General features: G+C 30.9%; 4 protein-coding genes across 9 annotated transcripts in view; 3 read left to right on the top strand and 1 right to left on the bottom strand.

The window, feature by feature from the left end:
- The first annotated feature begins 583 nt into the window (after positions 1-583).
- On the top strand, positions 584-8,931 carry LOC115722050 (eukaryotic translation initiation factor 3 subunit I). 5 transcript variants are annotated; one of them, XM_030651170.2, is made up of 8 exons: positions 584-946; positions 1,038-1,253; positions 1,367-1,494; positions 1,615-1,734; positions 1,846-1,935; positions 2,040-2,126; positions 2,228-2,307; positions 3,234-3,474. In XM_030651170.2, exons 1-8 carry the CDS (start codon positions 763-765, stop codon positions 3,307-3,309), a joined length of 981 nt encoding a protein of 326 aa, XP_030507030.2. In that variant the 5' UTR covers positions 584-762; the 3' UTR covers positions 3,310-3,474. The 5 variants fall into 5 exon arrangements, with proteins under 5 accessions (XP_030507030.2, XP_060960238.1, XP_030508591.2 ...); XM_061104255.1 differs by lacking the exon at positions 3,234-3,474 and adding an exon at positions 6,766-6,817 and having other exon boundaries at positions 634-946; XM_030652731.2 differs by lacking the exons at positions 584-946; positions 1,038-1,253; positions 1,367-1,494; ... (3 more) ...; positions 2,228-2,307; positions 3,234-3,474 and adding exons at positions 6,349-6,692; positions 6,766-6,965; positions 7,053-7,179; ... (3 more) ...; positions 7,966-8,019; positions 8,114-8,931.
- A 6,811-nt stretch (positions 8,932-15,742) lies between these two features.
- Positions 15,743-18,459, top strand: LOC115722141 (uncharacterized). Of its 2 annotated transcripts, none has more exons than XM_030651271.2 (9): positions 15,743-15,858; positions 16,020-16,086; positions 16,169-16,416; positions 16,518-16,634; positions 16,739-16,894; positions 16,991-17,145; positions 17,238-17,325; positions 17,424-17,477; positions 17,569-18,459. In XM_030651271.2, the coding sequence occupies exons 5-9, from the start codon at positions 16,745-16,747 to the stop codon at positions 18,262-18,264; spliced, it is 1,143 nt and encodes a 380-aa protein (XP_030507131.2). In that variant the 5' UTR covers positions 15,743-15,858; positions 16,020-16,086; positions 16,169-16,416; positions 16,518-16,634; positions 16,739-16,744; the 3' UTR covers positions 18,265-18,459. The 2 variants fall into 2 exon arrangements, with proteins under 2 accessions (XP_030507131.2, XP_060960235.1); XM_061104252.1 differs by having other exon boundaries at positions 15,743-15,907.
- LOC133031036 (cell division control protein 2 homolog) overlaps positions 15,871-24,120 on the top strand; it is a 32,487-nt gene continuing 24,237 nt past the window's right edge. The window contains exon 1 of the mRNA XM_061104253.1: positions 15,871-16,057. Within this exon, the coding sequence (XP_060960236.1) occupies position 16,057 (1 nt within the window). The 5' untranslated portion in view covers positions 15,871-16,056. The remainder of the gene's footprint in view (positions 16,058-24,120) is intronic.
- Positions 20,756-22,569, bottom strand: LOC115723182 (cytochrome P450 CYP94D108). The gene has a single exon (XM_030652615.2). It carries the CDS (start codon positions 22,401-22,403, stop codon positions 20,868-20,870), a length of 1,536 nt encoding a protein of 511 aa, XP_030508475.2. The 5' UTR covers positions 22,404-22,569; the 3' UTR covers positions 20,756-20,867.

Genomic DNA, 24,120 nt, shown 5'->3' with positions numbered 1-24,120 from the left:
TTTTTGATTATTATTATTTTAGATTTTTAATAAATTATTAAATAAGCATTAAATGACATTAAATTTTGTATCAAATGTACTGTATTTTATAAAATAACAATGGAACACCAAATAGAATAACTAAAAATAATAGTGGAATAATAAAAAAAAAAAACTTAACATATTTTTGAAGAAAAATAAGTATTTTCTAAAAAAAAAGGGAAACTTGCAAAAATATTGAAATTTAAATGAATTTTTACAAAAAGACTGTTACACGAAATTTTTTTCACAAATACTGTGTTTTTATAAAATACTAGTAAAATACAAAGCAGAACAACTCAAAACAACAGTAGAACAACTAAAAAACACCAGTGAAACTTCACAGTATACTGCAGTATGAAATTTATAAAAAAAATACAGTAAAAAAGTAAAAAATTTCGCCTGACAGTATTTTTGTAAAAAAATGGCAAAAGTTAGTATATTATGTAAATTTCCCAAAAAAAAATCCGCAAAAATGAGAAATTCGATTATGTGGTGTAAAAAACATTTAATATTTTGTTGGGTTAAGCTAAAAGCCCAAACCAAAGAAAAGCCCAAGAGCCCATTTTTCTACCGCTCTCACTGAACCCAAACCCTAATTAATAACAACAGAGCACACAACGCTCGTCTTTCTCTTTCTCAGAACCTCCGTCTCTCTTGTTCAGCCGAAGAAGAAGAAGAACCCACCTGTGCCCTGAGATCCTCGATCGTTTCGAGGGTCCAAATCAAAAAACCTAACTCAAGATGAGGCCAATTTTGATGAAAGGGCACGAGAGGCCCCTCACCTTTCTCAAGTACAACAGAGATGGGGACCTTCTCTTCTCATGCGCCAAGGACCACACTCCCACCGTCTGGTTCGCCGACAATGGAGAGCGTCTCGGAACCTATCGAGGTCACAACGGTGCCGTTTGGTCCTGCGACGTATCAAGTAAATCTCCCTTCTTTCAAAATTTTACCTTTTTTTGGGTTTTTGGTTTTTAATTTCTTGTGTTTAATGAGTTGGAGGGTTTATGGTTTAGGGGATTCGATGTTGTTGATTACTGGAAGTGCGGATCAGTCGGCTATGCTATGGAATGTTCAGACTGGTCAGCAATTATTCACCTTTAACTTTGATTCTCCGGCCAGGTCTGTTGATTTCTCGGTGGGTGATAAGCTCGCTGTTATCACCACTGACCCTTTTATGGGTCACACTTCTGCAATTCAAGTCAAGACTATTGCTGAGGATCCAGAGGATCGTAAGTCACTATTTTTGAGCTGAAGCTTTGTTTTTTGTTGTATTCAAGATTTCAAAATAGGTATATGATGTTTAAGGTTTGTGTGTTCTTAAGTGTTTTATTAACTTTTTCAGAGATTGGTGAATCTGCTTTGGTCATTAAGGGTCCTCAGGGAAGAATTAACAGGGCTGTTTGGGGACCTCTTAACCGCACCATTATTAGTGCTGGTGAAGATACTATTGTTCGTGTCTGGGATTCTGAGGTGAATATAACTCTCTGGTTTTAATTTGAATGGTTAAACTTAAATTAGAGTATTTTTGCCAATGGTTCTTTTTATTTTGATTGTGTAAATTTATGTTACTTGTATCCATCAAACTTATAGACCGGAAAGCTGCTTATTGAGTCGGAGAAGGAAGTTGGCCACAAGAAAACCATTACTTCACTTACAAAATCAGCAGACGGTTCGCACTTTATTACCGGTTCGCTCGATAAATCTGCCAAGGTTCTTTGCTAATACTCGTCATGTTTTATTCTCATTTGTTTTCATTTAATATATTTTCTTTCTGGGGCTGTAGTTGATCTTTTTGCTTTCTTTGAATTGTCAATTTGTTAGCTTTGGGATACAAGGACCTTGACTCTTATCAAGACCTACGTTACAGAGCGCCCGGTGAATGCAGTCACTATGTCTCCATTGCTTGATCATGTATGTATCTATATTTTTTTAGAAAATAAGAGTTATGTATTGTGTAAGGTTCAGTGGTTTAGGATGTGTTTAAGATTTATTTGAATGTGTTTTGTGCTCCATAGGTGGTACTTGGAGGTGGTCAGGATGCATCAGCTGTCACTACAACTGATCATCGTGCCGGGAAGTTCGAGGCAAAATTTTTTGACAAGGTTAGTGATTTGATTGTTTGACCAACTGATTACTTTCTTGTGTAATTGGGTTTTTTTTCCTTAGTTTTTACATCATATATTCCTATTGTTCATCTATTTAGATACTTCAAGAAGAGATTGGAGGAGTGAAAGGGCATTTTGGGCCAATAAATGCTCTGGCTTTCAACCCCGATGGTAAAAGGTATATTTCTAGTCAGTAATGCAATCTATTTAATTTGAAATGTGTACTTGGTTCAAAATCTTTTATTAACAGCTGGTTAGGTCATTGTGGATGTTGGTTACTTTGCTTGGTTTTAATATCTCAATTTCTATTACAAAATTAAGGGTTTTGCAAGTTTAATTTTTAGGTAACTCTTACATAGATAGTTTTGTATGTGAAATTTAAGTTAAACACTATTACAAAATTAAAGGTTTTGCAAGGTTTAATTTTTAGATAACTCTTAAATAGATAGTTTTGTATGTGATTTTTAAGTTAAACTTTATTTTATATAGTTTCATGATTTAATTTGCGCATGAAGACCCGACATAATCGTTTCCTAGTTATTTTTTATTCTTGTGTATATTTACTTGCTTAAACTGTTGGGTTCGCAAATAAGTTAATTGGCGATTAATTATGGCGGAAGTGGATGTAGTACTGGTGTTGTTTCCCATGCTGTTTCTGATGCAGCAGTGGTTGAGGGGAAGTTTGGTTAATTTTCTGCTGATGCTAAAATGAGTTTCAACTCAATTTTCTTAAGCTATAAAAGTTGAACCCTGTTCTATATTGAGATGGTTATCCTTAAAAAAATAGATTCTTGTTGGGATAATGGATAATCATATACTTAGTCCTCCTTCACTCAGATTCTGTATTGCCGCTGCAGGCCTGTTCATCTATAGTAGATAACTATATACAACTCTATCTTTTGTATTAGTTTGGACTCATCTGACTTGTAGTATCCCCTTATTTTATAGACAGTATACTTGAAATCATTAATAATAACCTTTTCTTTCTAAATGAGATCATTTGTGGCAGTCATGCAAGTTTTAGAGACAAGAAAAATGTATTCTTAACTTTGAAGTTGTACATATTGAAGATTGAGTTATTTAACCTTATTCATGATTTTACAGTTTCTCAAGTGGAGGTGAAGATGGTTATGTACGTATACATCATTTTGATCCAGATTACTTCAACATCAAGATTTAGGTTTGGAGCTTTCTCATCCCCCAACCCGGCCGGCGTCTTTTTCGATAGTTAGTTTGCATTGTGATTGTTGTTCCAAAAACTCAGCCCTCTGATTTTTACTTAATGAAAGTAAAACAATTTTGTAGAAATATTTATCGAGATAATCATTCTTTTTCTTTTTCATCAGTTACATGAGTTTTTTTTCTTTCTTCTGTTCATTTGGAAATTCAGCTACGTGGGCATAAAGAAAAGTAACATAATTAGTGGCTTCACAAGTTTTACGATGCCTTATTTATATATATTTGTACCTTCTCATGTACCATTATGCCATTATTTTCTAAGTTAAGAGTACATAATTTAAACAATGATTTGTATTTCAACCTTTATTACTTTTGAACAATGATTTGTGTTTAAACTTCCATTAAGCTTAAAATTGAAACAACGATTTCTTTTCATCATTCTCTCAGTTGCTAAAGCCCTCTTGTGAGTTTATATGGTAAGAGGAAACTAACAAAAGTGAGATGATTTTGGAAGAAAATGGTCGAGTCCAATCGATAAAAAAAATAATAAAATACAAAATATGTTGCAAATCAAGAAAATATGTCAAATGAGATCGCTGACATTGTTTTTGAGAGATTTATTTGAGGGTTTTTAATGATAAAATCCCATAGAAGGGATATATGTTTATCTCATAACATAGATTCTCTCCTAATAATGCTCTTTAGTTCTTTTATCACTTTTCACATTCATCTCTCACCTTCCTCTAGCCACAAATTGGGAAACCAAGGCCACTCGTAACTCCAATCAAGTCGCTTATTTAGCTTTAGGATCAAGTTTTATCGCCCTTAAAATAATAAAAATGTAGAATTTAAAACACAAAGCTATCATAGCTCTTTTAATATCCATTAAGCCTTATCTAACTAATAAAAATATTAATGTTTGCGATCTAACTAAATATTATTGAGTCCTATAAAGCTATTTTTAAATTCGAATCTTTTCTTACATTGATCAAGTCTAATTTTTTATATTTTACCCAAAATACCCTTCTAATTTTTCCATGTTTATATCTCATTTTTTTTTTGAATGAAAAAGGATGCTTTATTTAAATGTTGATATCATCCATTACAATCTTTAATAATTCGGAAGGTGAATTGTTTTTAAAGAAACTACGATCTGACAAATAACAAGAACTACGCGCAAGGAAATGCGCGACCTTATTAGCAGAACGCTTTACAAAGCACAATTGAACATGAGATAATTGTGAGAGTAGGTACTGACAATCTTGCACAAGCATACCAAACAAAGATAGCAGCACCACTTTGGTATGGATAGCCTGAACAGCAACGAGACAATCACTTTCAATCACCACCTTACTCCATATTTTCCCCTTAATCAAACTGAGGGCTTCTTTTATGCCCAACACTTCAACAGTTTCGGGTGAAGAATTCCCACTCTTGCTAGATATCTTGCTTCAATAATCTCTCCATTAGTGTCCCTTGAAATGAAACCATAACCGAAAGCATTAGTAGCTTCAAAAGTAGCTCCATCCATGTTAACCTTTACCATAGATTCAGTTGGTTTTGTCCAATGCTCCGCCTCTCTTCCTACCTCAAAGTGAGATAAAGGAGGTTCACCTTTAGTTTGTTGAGCATTTTGCCATTGGTAAAGATGAGTTCGCGCTGATAAAACTACTTCAGCAGCAGTAGTATTCTTTTGGTTCCACATTAGGTTGTTTCTAGCATTCTAAATCGCCCAAGACACCATCAATGCTTCCTCTATTTGTTCCTTAGAATTATTCTGCAACAAGTCTTGAAACCAGTCTTGAAATTGCAACTGACCAGTCGAGACAACATTGAGAGAGGATCTATGCCAACAAGACATAGCATAAGGACATTGCACCAGAACATGGATTATTGTCTCCTCCGCCATATTGCAGAAAATGCATAGTTTATTAACATAAACATGCTTTGTGGTGAGTTGAACCTTCGTAGCTAAAGTGTCAGTAAGAGCTCTCCAAGCAAATTGAAGTACCTTCGGTTGAACTTTTATCTTCCAAAACACTTTCCAAAAACCAATATCCAAACCAGGAACATTGGTCTGGTTTTGTAGCCACCCGTAAGCACTCTTTACTGAATATAATCCCGTACAATCCTTGCTCCAAGACCAACAATCAGTTTGTACAGTTTCGGGCAAAGGGATACTAAAAATCAAGTTACGATCTCTCGTATCAAATAAGTCCTCAATGATCTCTTTATCCCATTGCTTAGACTAAACACACATTAAAGAAGCCACTGTTTGATTCACCAGCCCCGGATGTATAGAATGCACATAAGGATCCTCCACATCAGGGAGCCAAGGGTATCCAAGTATCGAAGTTTGAATGCCACTTGCTATACTCCTCCTAGCCCCAGCCATAATAAGATCTTTGGCTTCGAATATGCTCCTCCAAACGTAACTAGGGTTGTTTCCCAAGCTAGCAGATAAGAATGACCCATTAGGAAAATATCTAGCTTTAAACACCTTACTCACCAATGTTGAATCATGCACCAACAATCTCCAAGCTTGTTTACCCAATAAAGCAATGTTATGTTGTCTCAAGTCTTTAAAGCCGAGTCCCCCTTTATGTTTGTGCCTGCATAATTTGTTCCAACTCATCCAAGACACCCGCCTACTTTGCTTAGAAGACTGACACCAATACTTACTCATGATGCTCTCAAGGGATTTACAAGTTTTAAGTGGCAGTAAGAAGACTGACATGGCATGATTGGGAAGAGCCTGCGCAACCGTTTTGAGAAGCAACTCTTTACTTGCCTTTGACAAAAACCTCCCTTCCCAACTCATTATTCGCTTGCTAGCCTTGTCCTTTAGAAAACCAAATACAACACTTTTATTTCTTCCAATTATACATGGCAGTCCCAAGTATGAACTGTTTTCACCAGCTTCTTGAATCCCCATACTTTGGCAAACAGTAGTACGGACAGAAGCTTGGGTATTAACACTAAAGAAAACTGAGGACTTCGAAAAGTTAACCTTCTGGCCAGACTAATATAATACCATTTTTCGAAAATATATATTTTTAATAAAGTTAGCTAATTATTTTCCAAAGAAATAATAATAATAAATAAATAAAAAAGCTGTTGGTTACAGTTAGATTAAAAGCGCGCGAAAGGTCTCAAGAGACTTATTTAAACAAACCCAACTCTGTTCTTTCTTTCTTTCTTTCTTTCTCTATCTAATCTCTCTATGAATGTTCAATTGTCTCCCAACAAAAATAGCTTCAACAACTTCTCATGATCTCTTTCTTATTATTTCTTTAATTCTATATAATCATTGTTTTCCTGGAAAGAAAGAAAAGAAAAGAAAACTAAGGCAAGAAGAACAACAACATGGATTTCCCAAACAAGGTTAATCTACATTTATATATTTAATTTTTGTTCTTGGGATTAAGTACTAATAATGATTGTATTATGCATGCAGATCAAGTATTTTTTGGATAAAGAAACTGGTAAAATAATTGCGTTGAAGAGAATCAACCTGAGGCAGGAACTACTTCAAGCTATCCCTCTTACTGGATCATCAATTTCACTTCAAGAACAACCCATTGATGTTGAGATTCCTGCTAACGCAATTCGACAAATTTCCTTCTACAAGATTCTCCACCATCCAAATGTTGCACGGTATATTTCTTTCTTTCTTTCTCTATTAATTTTTCACTTAATTATTAATAGTAATAAGAATATGTAATTTGGGGGGAAAATTTTCAGTTTGGAGTATATAGGAATTGACCCTCAAGATCATTTTATTCGTCTTGGATTTGAGTATGTTGGTGTGGATCTCAGAAAATTTCAAAAGGATAATCCCATAAGAGCCAGTCACCCAAAGTTGATAAAGGTTCCATTTTTATGTTCTTGTTGTGTTTGTTTTAATGTTTTTAGCTTTTTGGATTGAAAAAATGAGCCTAAGCTGAATTGGGTAACTTTTTTGTAGAGGCTAATGTATCAACTTCTTAGTGGTATTGCTTATTACCATTCTATTAATGCTTCCCATGGAAATATCAATCCCACGAATGTGCTCATAAGTTACAGAGACGATGACAGTGATGCTGAACATGTCAATTTACAGATCACAGATCTTGATTTGGTAATTGAAAATGTTTTAATGTTTATTATGGTTTTTGATTATTTCAAATGTATTATACGATTTATGACAAAAGTGTTGATTTGGTACATGAATGCAGCGTATACAGCCATCTTACCAAGCACCTGAAATTTTTTTGGAGTCTAATCAATTATCTAGTGCTGTTGATATGTTCTCTGCTGGTTGCATATTTGGTCAAATGCTGATTGGGAAACCAATTTTCGATAAAGAAGATGAACTAGGCAGCATTTTCAAGTATAATCACAACTTATCTTTGCACATATTTTTGACTAATTAATCAATTTGTTAGTATAATTGAATAGTTAATCTGTTAATTTGTATTGTAGGCTTTTGGGTACACCAACTAAACAAACTATGCCTGGGGTGATTGATCTGGATGAGAAACTTAAAAAGTACCAAAAACATTCCCCAAAGGTAACATTAATCTCTTAAAGATCTTTCTCTCTGTTTCTTCTCCTTGTTTCAATTCAAACATATTATCTTATTAATTATACAATGTATTGTAAACACTTCTTGCAGGACCTGTCTGAACAATTCATTGATGTTGAACCTGCTGGAATTGATCTTCTGTCTGTTAGTTTTGGTTTTATTTGTTATTATATATATAAGCTTATTAAAATCATAAGATTTATTTATTTCTGGTCATTTCATAATCTTTGGTATGCAGAAACTGCTGTGTTTGAATCCAAGAGAAAGAATTATGGCTGCTGAGGCACTTAAGCATCGTTACTTTGATGAAATTAAGGCAAAGAAACTCGTGGCTACACCAGCTGCTCAAGTGGGAAGCTCGTCTGCCGGGCCTTCTGCTGCAATGGACAGCTCGGCTGCCTGGGCATCTGCTCTCGTTGAAAGCTGGGCTGCTGTGGTTTCTGCTGTCGTGGACAGCTCGGCTACTGGTGCTTCTTCTGTCGTGGAAAGCTCAGCTACTGGGGCTTCTGCTGCCATGGACAACTTGGCTGCCAGTGCATCTGCTGTCGTTGAAGGTTCGGCTGCTGGGGCTTCTGCTGGCCTGGAAAGCTCGGCTGCTGGTGCGTCTTCTGTCAAGGAAAGCTCGGGTACTGGCGCTTCTTCTGTCAAGGAAAGCTCGGGTACTGGTGCTTCTTCTGTCAAGGAAAGCTCAGCTACTCACGCTTCTGCTGTGGCGGGCTGCTCGGCTACTGGGGCTTCTGCTGGCCTGGAAAGCTTGGCTGCTGGTGCTTCTTCTGTCGAGGAAAGCTCAGCTACTGGCGCTTCTGCCGGGGCGGGCTGCTCGGCTGGTGGTGGTTCTGCTTCTGCACATGTGAATCCTAAAAATGTTTTTCCATTTGGTTCATGTTATTGTTTGGTCATATATGGATGGACACATTGCATATAATTGTTTGTATGATAAAAATGCAACGAATTCATTCATTATGTTTGGACACTTAAGGTAGGATTATAGTACGATATACAAATAAACATATTGTAGGATTTGCTTTATATCAATGAATATATCAGCTCATCAAATTTATATGACTATTTATGAGATTCTGCAATGCAATCTTTAAGAGTGAGTTATGGTTTATGTATCACTACATATCAAAGCCTTGTTCATCATAGTAAATTCTCCTTCACGCAGATGAGGGACCCAAAATCCTTTATCCAATCCCCAGTAAATAGAATACAAAAAACTTATAATAGAAAGGAAAACGAGAAAAAGCATTAGAGAAAGGACCAAACAGTTTATACCTTGACTCTTTCTCTCTTATGCTTTACTTCTCAGACGAGAAAATTAATGATAAGTCAAATTCCGTGATAATATTTATAGTTGTCAAAAGTAATACATCATCCCAAAATATGATTTTTTGTTATTATCTCTCATTTACATAAAATTTGACACAATTTTTTTTTTTTACAAAAAATACTCAAATGGTTGATAAAAATTGTCCATTATGATCTTATATATCACATTTTAAATATAAAATTAATGAAGTTTCTTAGTAAAAATAACTTTGTTTTTTTTTAAAAAAAAAGGTTAATTAGGATATTTGCCCCTGAATTTTGACATGTACCAAATCATGCCCTTGAACTTTTAAGGCTATTGAAAATGCCCCTGAACTATTGAGATTGTTGGATTTAAGGAATTTTGTCTAATTTTATTTAATTTTACTATTTCAAAGATTGTTTATGTACTAAACCATGTTCCTCTGACTTTGATATCTACCAAATTATACCCTTCGAACTTTGACATTCACTAAATTATGCCCCCTGAACTTTCATCTATGTTAGACTTTTTTACTAAAATTAGAAAAAAGTCCTTAAATCCAACAATCTCAATAGTTCAGGGGGCATTTTCAATGACCTTAAAAGTTCAGGAGGCATGATTTAGTACATGTCAAAGTTCAGGGGCAAAAATCATAATTAGCCAAAAAAAAATATGACATGGCTATTAGTTTTTTTTTGGACAACACTCCAACATTTATATTCTCAAAATTTGTCTTAAATTGAACTACATTGCATATGTAGCAAGACCAATTCAATAGACAATCTCATTGGAGATTGGGGCTTTAGATGGTTTAGGGTTTCAAGTGTTACTCGTTAGTGTGATTAGGGCTTTTAATAGAGGGAACTAACGTTTATACGTTAATTTTGACAGAAAATTAAAGATAAACACTGTTAAAAGATGTGTACCTTAAGATTTATTATAACTAAAAGTTTAGGAATGTATCTTAAAAAAAAATTGGTAATGGAATCCTGTTTTAATATACACAATTTATTTTTATTTTTTTTATAAAAGTTTTAATTTTAATTTTTTTCACAAGGTTTCTAAAATACTTGTCTGTGAAGAACTTATTAATGATTTTTCGATCTTTAAATTTTTCTTAATTGTTATTTTAATTAGTTTATTTAATTTCTAATATGAACATTCCAAAGTTACACTACAAAATATATATATATAGTTACTTTTAGTGACAATTTTTTAATCATAACATAAATTTTTTGTGACTAAATGTGATTTTTAATCATAACAAAAAATTACATGTGACTAAAACATAGTATTTAGCTACAAGTTGTTACTAATTTAGTTTTAGTCACAAATTAAAAACATATTTAGTCACAATAAATTGTAATTTTTGTGACTAATACTTTTTAGCTACGGACTTTTTAGTCACGACATAGAAATAATAATTTATAATTAGTCTCAACTTTTTTACTTTTGATCACAAATTTTGTTGCGACTAAAAGTAAAAAAAATTATAGTGTTAATTTTCAGAGAAAGTATCATGGTAAATTGCTTATTAAAGCAACTAATTATTCAAATATATATTATGAATTTATTTAGCCTTCGAATCTTATAGGCAATAATTTATATAAATATAAATACATTGAAAAAAAAAGTAGTAATAGTTTGTTTTCGGTTTCTTTTTGGTTTTCTCCCATTTTTGAAATTTTTTCATATTCAACTTTTGTGGGTTTTGTGTTTATTGATTTCTCATTTTGTAATAGTTTTTTCATAGTTCTTTAATAGTGTAAACACCTTCTGTATGTATTTTTTTTAATATGTTTTTTATCTAGTTGTTTCTTGTCCATTTTTATATCATCAATGGGTAACAATGAGATTTATCATGGATGTTGATGTTCAAAGAGTTTTTCCTGTATTTTAATTTGTATACAGTTGTTTTGTAGTTTTATTATAGTTTTGCTACTTGCATATGTTATTTCATTATAAAACTAATACGCAACTATTTGCACAAAACTTACTATGTATAACTACTATTTCATAGTTCCCGTCAAATTAAATTCCTGCATAATATATAAACTATCATAAAACGATAATGCAAATATAAGGCAACCAAAACAAAAAATAAACAGACTTATACGTAACTGGTTGTATCTTAATTCGAATTTACTCTTCTTATTGTGTTTTTAAAAAAATATATTTATATTGGAAACCAGTAATCAATCAAAATGCAACTGTATATAACGTAGATGTATTATTCATGAGGTTTTTTTAAAATTTAACACATCATACATTGTTTTGGATTTGGTGGGAGCTCCAGATCTGTTTGTTACAGATCTACATTTCATGAATCTGGATTTCGATATTAGGGGGAGTTGTTTTGATCGAATAAAACAGAAAACAAATGTGTAATTTCAGTTTCTTCACAGTTTTTCTGTTTAGATCATTGCAGATCTTCTTTTCCAGTTGATTTCGCCTGAATTAATGGTTGTATTTTCCTCATTTTGGTTTCATTTTGGTTGTTTTGCGGTTTTGAAACGATTGAGGTATGTTCATCTTCATCGTTCGCTCTGTACAGCTGAAGGCTTAGTGCATGTGGTATTTTTGTAAATATTTGTATGTGGACTGTATAAATGTTTAATGGGTTGGCCTAAATGTGATTTTTAATCACAACAAAAAATTACATGTGACTAAAACATAGTATTTAGCTACAAGTTGTTACTAATTTAGTTTTAGTCACAAACTAAAAACATATTTAGTCACAATAAATTGTAATTTTTGTGACTAATACTTTTTAGCTACGAACTTTTTAGTCACAACATAAGAATAATAATTTATAATTAGTCTCAACAATTTTATTTTTAATCACAAATTTTGTTGCGACTAAAAATAAAAAAATTTATAGTGTTAATTTTTAGAGAAAGTATCATGGTAAATTGATTATTAAAGCAACTAATTATTCAAAAATATATATTATGAATTTATTTAGCCTTCGAATCTTATAGGCAATAATTTATATAAATATAAATACATTGAAAAAAAAAAATAGTAACCTAAAGCAAAATTAACAAAAAAATTTTATTATAATTTGTGGAGGACAATACAGTTTTCATTAAAAAATAAAATAAAAAAATCTCAAGTCTTTTGGGAACAAATGTGACCACCAGTTTTTTATTTCTTTATGATAATTAAGAACATTGTACCTGAAACAGAAGATAAATTAATCATGTATATATAGTTGATAAAATTGATCAAAAATAATAAACTATATTAATTAAGTGTTCACAGATTAATTTTAAGAAACTGAAAAATCAATATAGTCAATTAATTAATGTACCTCAATTTATAAGAAAGACACTTATAATTTGTTTGTCGAGCCTTTCTTACAAGTTTTCTTCATGAAGTTCTTTAATCTCTTCCAATAACTAACATCACTTTTATTATGGCTGATAATAAATTACAGAAAATTAATAATCAGCAAGATAATAATAACAATAATAATAATTGTAATTAATCACTAGATTTCTAAATTTGCGTTATGTTAAATGGAAAAAAAATGGAAAATACCAAAAATTAAAATAAGATTACATATATAATTAGTTACCTCGTTGTTTTGATCTTGTTGTTGTCATTCTCATTGTTCTTCCTTTTATTGGAGAAAAACACCATGAAAAAAAAAAGTTAATAAGAAGAAAAATATATAATCAAATATATACAAATATATATATATATATATACAGAATATATACTTACTGGATGATGTAATTATTAAAATTGAGAATGAGTTTTCCATGATTGTGAGAGTGAATTACTAATTGTGATCCACGTGGAATTATTCCTTTTACAGAAAGCAAATAACGTTTACCAAAGTAAAAAGTGAGGCTGTAATATTCTTTATGATCAAAAGAAATATATTTGGAAGCACCAGGACTTATCTCTTCAATAATTTTATATCTACCACCTATGATATTTGTAATCTGAATATAATACTCAGACTTATTATCAATTATCATATGTTTCTTCTTTCCCATCTTGATTTAAATAAATTTAATATTCTAATAATAACGAATAATTATTAACTATAATCAAAACTATATATTTATTATCATGAATATGATCGTAGTATATATAGTATTTATACTAAACAATCTAGCTACGTGATTTCAAAATAATAAATAATGTGTATTTTTTTTTGAAGATTCCTATTGTTGTTATGATTTTATATATAATTTTTGAAATAATAATCGTAACTAACTATTTGAAATTTAAAATATTAAAATGATATTATTTTTTTTATCTTTTTTTAATAAATAAATAAAAATGATATATTAATTTGCTATATTAGTGTCAAAGAATGTGATAAATATCTTGAAAATCATCTTCATATAATAATAGGAATAGGAATTTTAAAAATATATATATAGTTAATTTGTGCCGTGTGTTTGTGTGGTTTATAATTATAGGCAAAGAGTGTGATAAATATTATTATTTTTCTAAAAAAAATTATAATATTTTAGGATTTTATATTTTGATCTATATTGATATATAGATCATCATCATCATTATATTACCAATTAGTTCTCTTTGTGATCATCGCATCATCAACAAAACATAAAAAAGGTACGTATGATTATACAATTTAATTAATTAGAATTTGATATATATACATATTAATTATTATTAATATTCTAAAATATTGTATTTACTAATTGCTAATTTATTATGTGTATGTGTATGTAGAGAAAACTCATCAACAATGAAGGACGGAAGAATGATACGAATTTTTAATGATTTAAAAAATAAAAATGAATATATTATCGTGTTGCTTACTATTGTGAACGGTAACCGCCATAATATTTATGATGTGTGTAACAATGTTAATAATTTTAAGTATGAAAATTTTGAAAATATTCAAAATCTTGGAACTATATATCCAGGTCAATTTATAGATGTACCTTATAGTAAACTTATTATGAATCGATTTCCAAACTATATGACGGTGATACAATTTCATCTGAGAACAAAATCAATCTCTACTCCGTGTGTCAATCGTTTTGCAAATTTTAATTATATAGATTTTACAACAACGACACGATCATCATTATCATCGTCAAAATCTAATAATTCTAAATTCAATTACTATAGTCATTCTTTAGTAGAAAATGAATTTAAAGGCTGTAAAGAAATCGAAATCTTCGGTCATGATGGAGTTATTGTTATTCATTCCAAATTAGGATCTCTGTATCTCCGAAAATCATCGTAAGTTTTTATGTGTATTTTTTTTTTTGTAAATTTGTCTTTTAAATTAAACTTTGTTTTTCAAAGTCATTTTGAAAAGTAGTGAAATATACATATGCTATAACTGTTTTTATTAATATTGATTTTTTTGTTTATTTGTTTTGTGTTGTTTAAACTTAAGATTAATACGTTATTTGAAGAAGAAAGTGGAAGAATTATCACCTGATTACAAAATGATAAAGAATTTTTTAAAGAAGTTGCAACACGAAAATTCATCGAGGTAAATTATATTATCCATTATTTTAGTTTTATTTAATATATATATATATATATGATACTATAACTATGTATGTTATGGTTTATTTTTTCAGGAGCAAGATTAAATTGGAGTAGATTTGAGCGAAAATTTTTTAAGTTCTATTACCTAAGTTTTTTTAGTATGTATTGATTGGGTATCAATAATTGAATGAATTTATTAGTGGTTTATCATTTATTTTCTATTGAAGTACTATTTTTTTTCTTTCTACAATATGACAACACTCTTTTAGTATTTGATTATAATCTGTAACTTGAACATCAAGTTTATTTATTTTGCATATGACATCTAGCAATATCAAATTCATTGAGCCTTTTAAATAAAAAAAAATGTAGAATTTAAAACAAAAAGCTATCAAGGTCTCTTAATATCCATATTAAGCCCTATATATAAATAAATAATAATAATAAAAAAAAGAGAATTACCCATATATTATTTTTTTTCTTCAAATTTTCAGTTTCGGTTGTTCCTGTAATTAATATATCAATTTTAATTACAATTTAAGTTAATTTGTTGCTATCTGAGTTTTTATTTGTATTTTCGTAAAAAAAATATATATATATTTCAAAGTAAAAATAAAAATACTTCTAGAGAGGTGGTTGAAGCGATTTTTGAGTGAATTGGTTTTAGAGCTTGGTCTCTAAACTTTGATAATTGGTTAGTGATGCTATCTACAAAAGCAAGTTGCAGTAAAGATCATATTACTTATGCCTTATTTGCTGCCACTGTTTATAATGTGTGGCTTAATAGGAACAAGTGTATTTTTGAGAAAGCCAGTTACTGGGTTAATCATGTTGTAAAAGATATTCAAAGAGTGATAAAAAATAGACTGTATAGCTTAACTCATAGGAAATTGACAAATTGTAATTATAGGCTTTTGAGCAGAATTCTCATGTAGATTTTGGTGGGCTGCTGTTGCTGCTCTGGTGTAATTGTGCTCTTGTTGATAAATGAAATTTCATTTCTTTGTTAAAAAATAAAAATACTCCTAATAATAATAATAATAATAATAATAATAATAATAAAAAATAAAAATATGTTGTTGACAGTTAGAACTTAGAATAAAAGGGCGCGAACGGTCTCAACAGAGTTTTATAAACAAAACACACACTGCTCTCTCTCTCTCTCTCTCTCTCTCTCTCTTCATTGCATTTTTCAGGTGAATCTTTCTTTCTCTGTCTAATCTTTCTATGAATTTTCAATTTCATGTTCACTTTACTATAATTGTTAAACAACTTCTCATGATCTCTTTCTTCTTATTTTGTTCATTCTGGATGAATTTGTGAGAAAACTACTCATAATTGATTTTATTTTCTTTAGTTTTCTGGCACAATTCGATTGATTAAGCTACAACAACAACAACAACAACATGGATTTCAGAGACAAGGTTAATATACATTTATATATATATATATTTATATATTTAATTTTAGGTTCTTGGGATTATAATGTTTACATTATGCGTGCAGTTCAAACAACTGGACTTAGGAATTGGAACGAGTTTAAGCAGACGACCCATATTCAAGTATTTGGATAAAGAAACTGGTAAAACAATTGCTTTGAAGAGAATCATCCTCAGGCACGAACTACTTCAAGCTCTCCCTCTCACTGGATCATCAAATTCACGTCAAGAACAACCCATTGATGTTGGGATTCCTGCTAACACAATTCGACAAATCTCCCTTTACAGGATTCTCGATCATCCAAATATTGCTAGGTATATTTATCTTCCTTTCTTTCTTTCTTTCTTTCTTTTTTTCTTTCTTTCTTAATTTCACTTAATTATTAATAAATTTTAATTTGGGGAAAAAAAATCAGTTTGGAGTATATAGGAACTCACCCTGAAGATGTCTTGGATTTGAGTATGTTGGTGTGGATCTCAGAAAATTCCAAAGGGATAATCGCATAAGAGCCCGTCACCCAAAGTTGATAAAGGTTCCATTTTATGTTCTTGAAGTGTTTGTGTTAATGATTTTAAGCTTTTCGGATTGAAAAAGAATAAGAACCTAATAATCTGAATTGGGTAACTTTTTTTGTAGAGCCTAATGCACCAACTTCTTAGTGGTATTGCTTATTACCACTCTGTTAACGCTTCCCATGGAAATATCAATCCCACGAATGTGCTCATAAGCAACTACGGAGACGATAACAATGATGATGAACAAGTCAATTTGCTGATCACAAATCTTGATTTGGTAATTGAAAATGTTTTGATGATTATTATGGTTTTTGATTATTTTAAATGTAGATTAGATAGATGACAAAAGTGTTGATTTGCTACATGCGTGCAGTGTGTACAGCCATCTTACCAAGCACCTGAAATTTTGTTGGAGTCTAATCGATTATCTACTGCTGTTGATATGTTCTCTGCTGGTTGCATATTTGGTGAAATGTTGATTGGGAAACCAGTTTTCGATACAGAAAATGAACTAGGCAGCATTTTCAAGTATAATCCCAACTTACCATTGAACATATTTTTGACTAATTAATCAATTTGTTAGTATAATAGCATAGTTAATCTGTTAATTTGTATTGTAGGCTTTTGGGTACACCAACTAAACAAACTATGCGTGGGGTGATTGATCTGGATGAAAAACTTAAAAAGTACCAAAAACATTCCCCAAAGGTAACATTAATCTCTGCAACAGCTTTCTCTCTGTTTCTTCTCCTTGTTTCAATTCAAACATATATGTTATTAATTATACATATAAACATTTTTTGCAGGATCTATCTGAAACATTCATTGGTGTTGAACCAGCTGGAATTGATCTTCTTTCTGTGAGTTCTGCTATTATTTGTTATGAAGTATATGCTTATTAAAATCTGAAGTTTTATGTATTTTTATCATTCTTTAATTTTTGGTATGCAGAAACTGCTGTGTCTGAATCCAAAAGAAAGAATTATGGCTTCTGAGGCACTTAAGCATCGCTACTTCTATGGAATTGAGGCAAAGAAACGTGTGCCTACACCAGCTGCTGCTGCTGCCGAAGTGGGCAACTCCTCTGTGGGGCCTTTTGCTGCAGAAGTGGGCAGCTCCTCTGCGGGGCCTTCTGCTGCCATGGACAGCTTGGCTGCTGGTACTTCTGCTGTTGTGGGCAGCCCGGCTGCCAGTGCATCTGTTCTCGTGGAAAGCTGGATTGATATGGTTTCTGCTGCGCTGGACAGCTCGGTTACTGATACTTCTTCTGTCGCGGAAAGCTTGGCTTCTGATGCTTCTTCTGTTGCGGAAAACTCAGCTTCTGATGCTTCTGCTGTCGTTGAAAGCTCGGGTGCTGGGGCTTCTGCTGTCGTTGAAAGCTCGGGTGCTGGGGCTTCTGCTGTCGTAGAAAGCTCGGGTGCTGGGGCTACTGCTGCCATGGACAGCTCGGTTACTGGGGCTACTGCTGCCGTGGATGGCTCGGCTACTGGGGCTAATGCTGCCGTTGAAAGCTCGGCTACTGGTGCTTCTGCTGTCGTTGAAAGCTCGGGTGCTGGGGCTACTTCTGCCGTGGAAAGCTCGGCTACTGGTGCTTCTTCTGCCGAGGAAAGCTCAGCTACTGATGCTTCTGCACATGTGAATCCTTAAACTGTTTTCTATTTTGGTTCATTTGTTCATATATGATGATGGAAGTAGTTATGATCTCATTGCATATAATTGTTTGTAAGATAAAAATGCAACAAATTCTTTCAGTATAATTGGTTAGTTGAGGTAGGAATGTAATACCATTGATTTGCTTTTTATCAAGAAGATCAGCTTATCAAATAAAAATGTGTTTTTCAATTTTTGACTTCTCATATATATTTGATGTCCTTTTCTCTCTTTCAAGCTGTTTCCCTATGTTTACAATGAATATAAATGAGAAATTAAGTTATAGGCTTTGAAATGCTACATTCTATTAATAGATGTCATCTCTGTTAAGATTTTTTTTCAATGATAAGAAAAGGTATTTTTACAATATTTTTAGTACATAGTTTGTAGGAAAATTAACGGAATCTTGTACATTTTTTTAAAAAAATCTTAATTATAAAATAAAATAAACAAAAGTTATTTGTGACAAGTTCAATTATACTATTATTAGTGTCAAGAAAATCAAGCTCTGGAAAATAATTTGCAAGACCAAAGTTTGAGGACAAATAATTTGTAAAATTACCAATTATTTGAAACTTTTGTCGTGAGATATTGTTGTAAGAAGTTTAAATTGTTTAATTACTCTTTTTTATCACATTAATGATCAATTTTCTGCTTCCAAAAAATAAAAAAAAAAAGATCAATTTTCTTTTTTAATAAATAAATCCTCAAACCGTTAATGAATAATAGTGAAAAACTAACACCAATACACCATCAAGAAATCAAAGTTGGGGCACTAGTTTGACCCAAATTAATGATAAGTGACCACTTCAATTATTATTTCTTTTTGGTGTGAACACTTGAATTATGCTAAAAAAAAAGTATAATTAGACCTTAGCAAAGTCATATGGGTAAGTTTTATGTAAAAACTTTTAGAGTATATAGCTGAAAGTATCTTTAATGATAATATTTTAAAAACTCTTTAATAAAGTAGAAAATTTAGGTACTGAAATATAAAAAATGTTATATTATTAGAGATGAAAGAATATTATTCTTAAAATTTGTATTGATGTCACACAGTGATATTGATAGTATATTTTTAAAAAAACAAAAAAATTAAAAATTAAAAGTGTAATATTTATATACTGATTTAATAAAAATAAATACATCTTTAGAAGTAAGAGTATTAAAATTAATGTAAAAGAAAAATAAAATAAAATATTATATTTTTGGATGATATAAAAATATTTAGCACATTTAAAAATGTTATCATTAGGGATGCTATCAATTTTAAGGCGTCACTTAGGACCAATCTAATTACAAGTTTACAACCAATCAATCCAATCCTAACAGATCTAATATAATCGGATTGTTGGATGTAACATCTGATCCAATAAATAACCAAATCGAACCGATTCAATTATCATCTAATGATTATCAATTATATTTATATATTTTAAAATATATTTATAATTTTATATATTTAATATATTTCATTTAAAAAAATATATATTAATTAATTTAATATATATTTAACACGTGAGATTAAAGAAAAAAAAAATTAAATCTAAAATATTAGTTCTCATTTTCTTAAATGTTAATAAAATTGTTATTAAGTATTGAATAAATTTCATTTTTTTTCAATTTTATTATGGGATTATGATAATTAAGTTAGATTAAATTAATATTTATTATGTAGGTTGTATTATTAAGTTTTAAATTATATTTTTATATATATATATATATTTGAGAAATTTTACAATACACTTCCTTAAAATGCATATATTGATACACCCTTGTCTGTTTTAGCACCCGAAATAATTTTTTAGTCAAATTTTTTCTCATAATTATGTACGTTATAGTTATTTAAGACATCTTGTAAAATTTTAAAAATTTTGGAAAAATTTAACATGCCGAAAATTACGTTTAAATAGTGTGTTGCACTCGTGACTATTTTATTTTATACGCGCGTAAAATAGACTGTTTGAACATTGTTTTCTATATTGTAAATTATCTAGAATTTCTCAAAATTTTGTAGGTTATCTTAAATAGCTATAACGTACATGAATATGAAGAAAAAAAAAATAGACTAAAAAATTCTTCTGAATGCCGAAACAAATCAAGGGTGTATCAGTACATCCTTTTAAGGGAATACATTGCAGAATCACCTAATATTTTTTTATAAAATTAATTTAACAAGTAACTAAAATAAATTGAATGGATATAATCTAATTCAGTAAAAAAAACTAGTTACAGTTAATAGTTTGAAGCTGTCTAATCCAATGTATTCATTGAATCGAATCAAATCAAATCGAATAACTATACATTTAAATTCTTTCAAAAAAAACTATACATTTAAATTATTTAGGATCATAAGCTCGTGACAAGTCGTTATGCTCAAGATTCTCATCTTTAAATACTGATAGCAACAGCACACATATTATTATTGCACGCAAAAAGAGATGATAACATAAACAAAATTTCAGTTTTGTGATTATATTTCTATAAATGAAATTGTTTTCCAATCATTAATGGTGACTTATCAAATACCATATGATCCAAACCCTTCATTCATACTTGTATATTAATTAATCCACATAAGCAAGAAAAAGATTATTAAATTAATTAGGACCTTTCCTTTTCCTAATCCTCACAGGTAAACCGCCTTTCATTCTAAAAGTCACAACAAGCAAATGCTCAGGACACGTGTCTTTATCCAATACGTCCACCTCAAACCTCCCAAGCACAGAAGCTGCAATCGACTTCATTTGAATATAAGCCATATCTTTACCCAGACACATTCTCGGACCTCCATGAAACACGGGATACCTGTACGGATTCTCCGGCCGAAATACTCCGTCGACCATCCACCTCTCCGGCTGAAACTCGTAGCAATTCTCACCCCATATACTCTCCATTCTCCCCATCGCGTACGGATGAAACGACACCAAACTACCCTTCTTAACCAAAGTTCCATCTGGCCAAACGTCGTCGTTTTTACACACTCTCGAATCCACCGGCAAAGGTGGGTACAGTCTCATACTCTCCGTTATCGCCGCGTGTAAGTATTGCATATCTCTAATTTCATCAAAACTGTAAGTGTTTCTGAAATTTGAATCGTCGGTGGTTCGATCTCGGATTGACTTGATTTCTTCTAATATATTATTTTGGATTTTTGGTCTTGACGAGATGAGCCAGAAGAACCAGGATAGAGCTGCTGACGTGGTATCTCGTCCAGCGAGAATCATGTTAGTCACGATATCTCGTAAAAACTCGGGCGAGTTTAACTCGTCGTCTTCGATAAACCTCGACAGTAAGTCTCCTTTAGTGTTTTTCTCTTCTTTTCTTGATTTTATAATCTCATCTGCGAATTTATGAACGGTTGAGATTAATTGTTTCAGACGTTTTTCTGATCCAACGTTCAGAAATCTCTTGATCTTCCATATAAAAGGGATCAAATCCATGAACCTATTGGAGCTGATTTCGACGGCTTCTGCAAAAGCTTTCATCAGTTCATCGCCGGAACCACCACCATCACCGGCGACGGCAGAGAGACAACCGGGATCGACATCGAAAGCTAATTTGCAGATATTATCAAAAGCGAATCTCTCCAAAACGTCTTGTAAATCTATAATCTCCCCTGTTTCGGAAGCCTTTTGGAGAATCGGAAGTAATCTAGTTTCGATTTCGAAGACGACGCTTTCAACGACAAAGTTTCTCAATGACTTAGTGCTGAACTCGTGACTCACTGCCTTTCGCTGAACCTTCCAGCGTTCGTGGTCGGAGTTGAATATCCCTCCGCCGAGTAATTCGCCGAAGAGTGATAAGATATAATCGCCTTTGGGGTAATTCTCGAAATTGGTCTTGGCAAAGTGCTCCATGTTTGAAGGGTTGGCGGTTTCGATGGTGACTTGATTGAAGGGGCGTTTCAAGAGCACGGTGTTGTTTGGGTTTTGTTTAAGGAAATCGGTGAACCAGTCGAGTATTCTGTTTCGGTTGTTGATTAATTCGAGTAGGTGACCGAGTATGGGGTAGCTTTTGGCTGTGAAAGTACTGGAAGTTGTGATATTGGGTGTTGTTTGATAATAATGAATGAAGAGATAGAGAGAGAAGAGAATGAAGAGAAATGAGGTGAGTAGAGCTGAGAAGAAGTCCATAGAAATGGAGATGAAGATTGATGAAGAAGAAGTAATGTGATTGGTGTGGTTGTGGTTGTGCTTTATAATGTGGTTACATTATTATTATTATTATTATTTTTTTTTTGAGATAAAAAAATGGTTACATTCTTAAAATTGAATAGAATTAAATAGAAGCTGTCAATTTTTGAGAATTTTTAACTAAAAAACTTTAGATGCATGTTTTATGTTAAAATTCTACACATAAAAATCTTAATTAACTTAAAATAGATATAAGTGCCCATAAAGATAATAGAGAAATGATAAGTTATATCTTAAGGTAGCAAATATTATAAAAAATGACATATTGTTATTGGTATAATTCAATATTAATTTACTTATTTTAATTTTATTTCTTTTAAAGAGTGATATGAATCACACTATCACAATCGTCGACGCAGAAAAATTTTAAGTTAACAAGCTAATTGTCTAGCCAAAAATATACAAAGTCAGAATATGAGTTACTACAAACAAAGCGACTTATATAAGACCAAATTATCTCATAAATTTAGACAAATAACTTGAGACTACCTTCTAGAAGCATCTGATATAAACAACCAAAACTACCTACAAAATAAATAAATATAAAGAAGTGGATTAGCACACTAAACAATGATAATAATGTGAATTTTTAAATTAAAAATAAAACGCAAATATTATTTTAAGAAAAAAAACTTATCTTTGAAGCATGATGTCACCATTGAAACTAATATATTATGTTCAATTATTAAAATTAAGTCTTCCAAAATAAAAATAAATTAGCCACTATAACCTTGCAAAAAATTAAACAAACTTAATAAATTAAATCCCATTTAAAATTAACTATTTTTAAAAGAGATAACAAAACTCAATTAGCTAACAAATAAATAATAAGAAAATAATGATATAAAATAATAGAAAGAAATCTTCAAAATTATTAAAATATAATTAAAAGCAAGATTTAAAACTTATCTGTGATTCTTTGAGGTTGCCTCCATGCGCAACAACATACAAATCCAATAATATGGTACAAAATAGCCAAACAAAATGGTTCAAACTAGCCAAAAAAAAAATTATGACACAAACTAACCAAATAAAAATAAAAATATATATAGAACATAAGTAATCAAAACATTTGACTATATCAAATAAAACTACTAAATTAATACATATTAATATAAATAAACTGTCGAAAAAGGTAAAAGTACTACAATTTGATGATAATTATAATAATACTAACATATGAATAAAATATAAAAGGAAATACAAACAACTTGCACTAAAAAAACATGAGAAAGAATTAGACCCTATTAATAACAATAAATATAAAGCAGTAACATTAGGAGACACATAATTGTAGTGTTAAGTACTTTTATTACAAAATTTTTTACTTTTAGTCCCAATAAAACGTGTGACTAAAAATAAAATTGTGACTAATTACAAATTACCATTTCTATGTTGTGACTAAAAAATATGTGACTAAATGTGTTTTTAATCACAATACTTGTTGTGATTAAAACTAATAAACTAGTGACAACTTGTGTCTAAATACTATAATTTAGTCACAAGTACATAACTTTTTGTTGGGACTAAAAGTCACATTTAATCACAAAAAAAAATTATATTGTAACTAAAAAACTGTCACTAAAAATAAGTGTTTTTTGTTGTGTAAGATTACTAATAACAATACTTAAAAGATAATATTTAAAAGAAATGTTTA

This window comes from Cannabis sativa, chromosome 9 (genome assembly GCF_029168945.1).
Source record: "Cannabis sativa cultivar Pink pepper isolate KNU-18-1 chromosome 9, ASM2916894v1, whole genome shotgun sequence".
NCBI classification, from domain to species: Eukaryota; Viridiplantae; Streptophyta; class Magnoliopsida; order Rosales; family Cannabaceae; genus Cannabis; species Cannabis sativa.
This window is presented reverse-complemented; position numbering and strand designations above follow the sequence as displayed.

Bases quoted from the DNA above. Each gene is read 5' to 3' on its own strand.
- LOC115722050 (XM_030652731.2), top strand. The intron at 6,966-7,052 runs GTATATTTCTTT...GAAAATTTTCAG, and splicing joins CACCATCCAAATGTTGCACG to TTTGGAGTATATAGGAATTG. The intron at 8,020-8,113 runs GTTAGTTTTGGT...TTTGGTATGCAG, and splicing joins CTGGAATTGATCTTCTGTCT to AAACTGCTGTGTTTGAATCC.
- LOC115722141 (XM_030651271.2), top strand. From the start codon at position 16,745: ATGCACCAACTTCTTAGTGGTATTGCTTATTACCACTCTGTTAACGCT. The intron at 16,895-16,990 runs GTAATTGAAAAT...ACATGCGTGCAG, and splicing joins TGATCACAAATCTTGATTTG to TGTGTACAGCCATCTTACCA. The intron at 17,146-17,237 runs GTATAATCCCAA...TTTGTATTGTAG, and splicing joins GAACTAGGCAGCATTTTCAA to GCTTTTGGGTACACCAACTA.
- LOC115723182 (XM_030652615.2), bottom strand. From the start codon at position 22,403: ATGGACTTCTTCTCAGCTCTACTCACCTCATTTCTCTTCATTCTCTTC.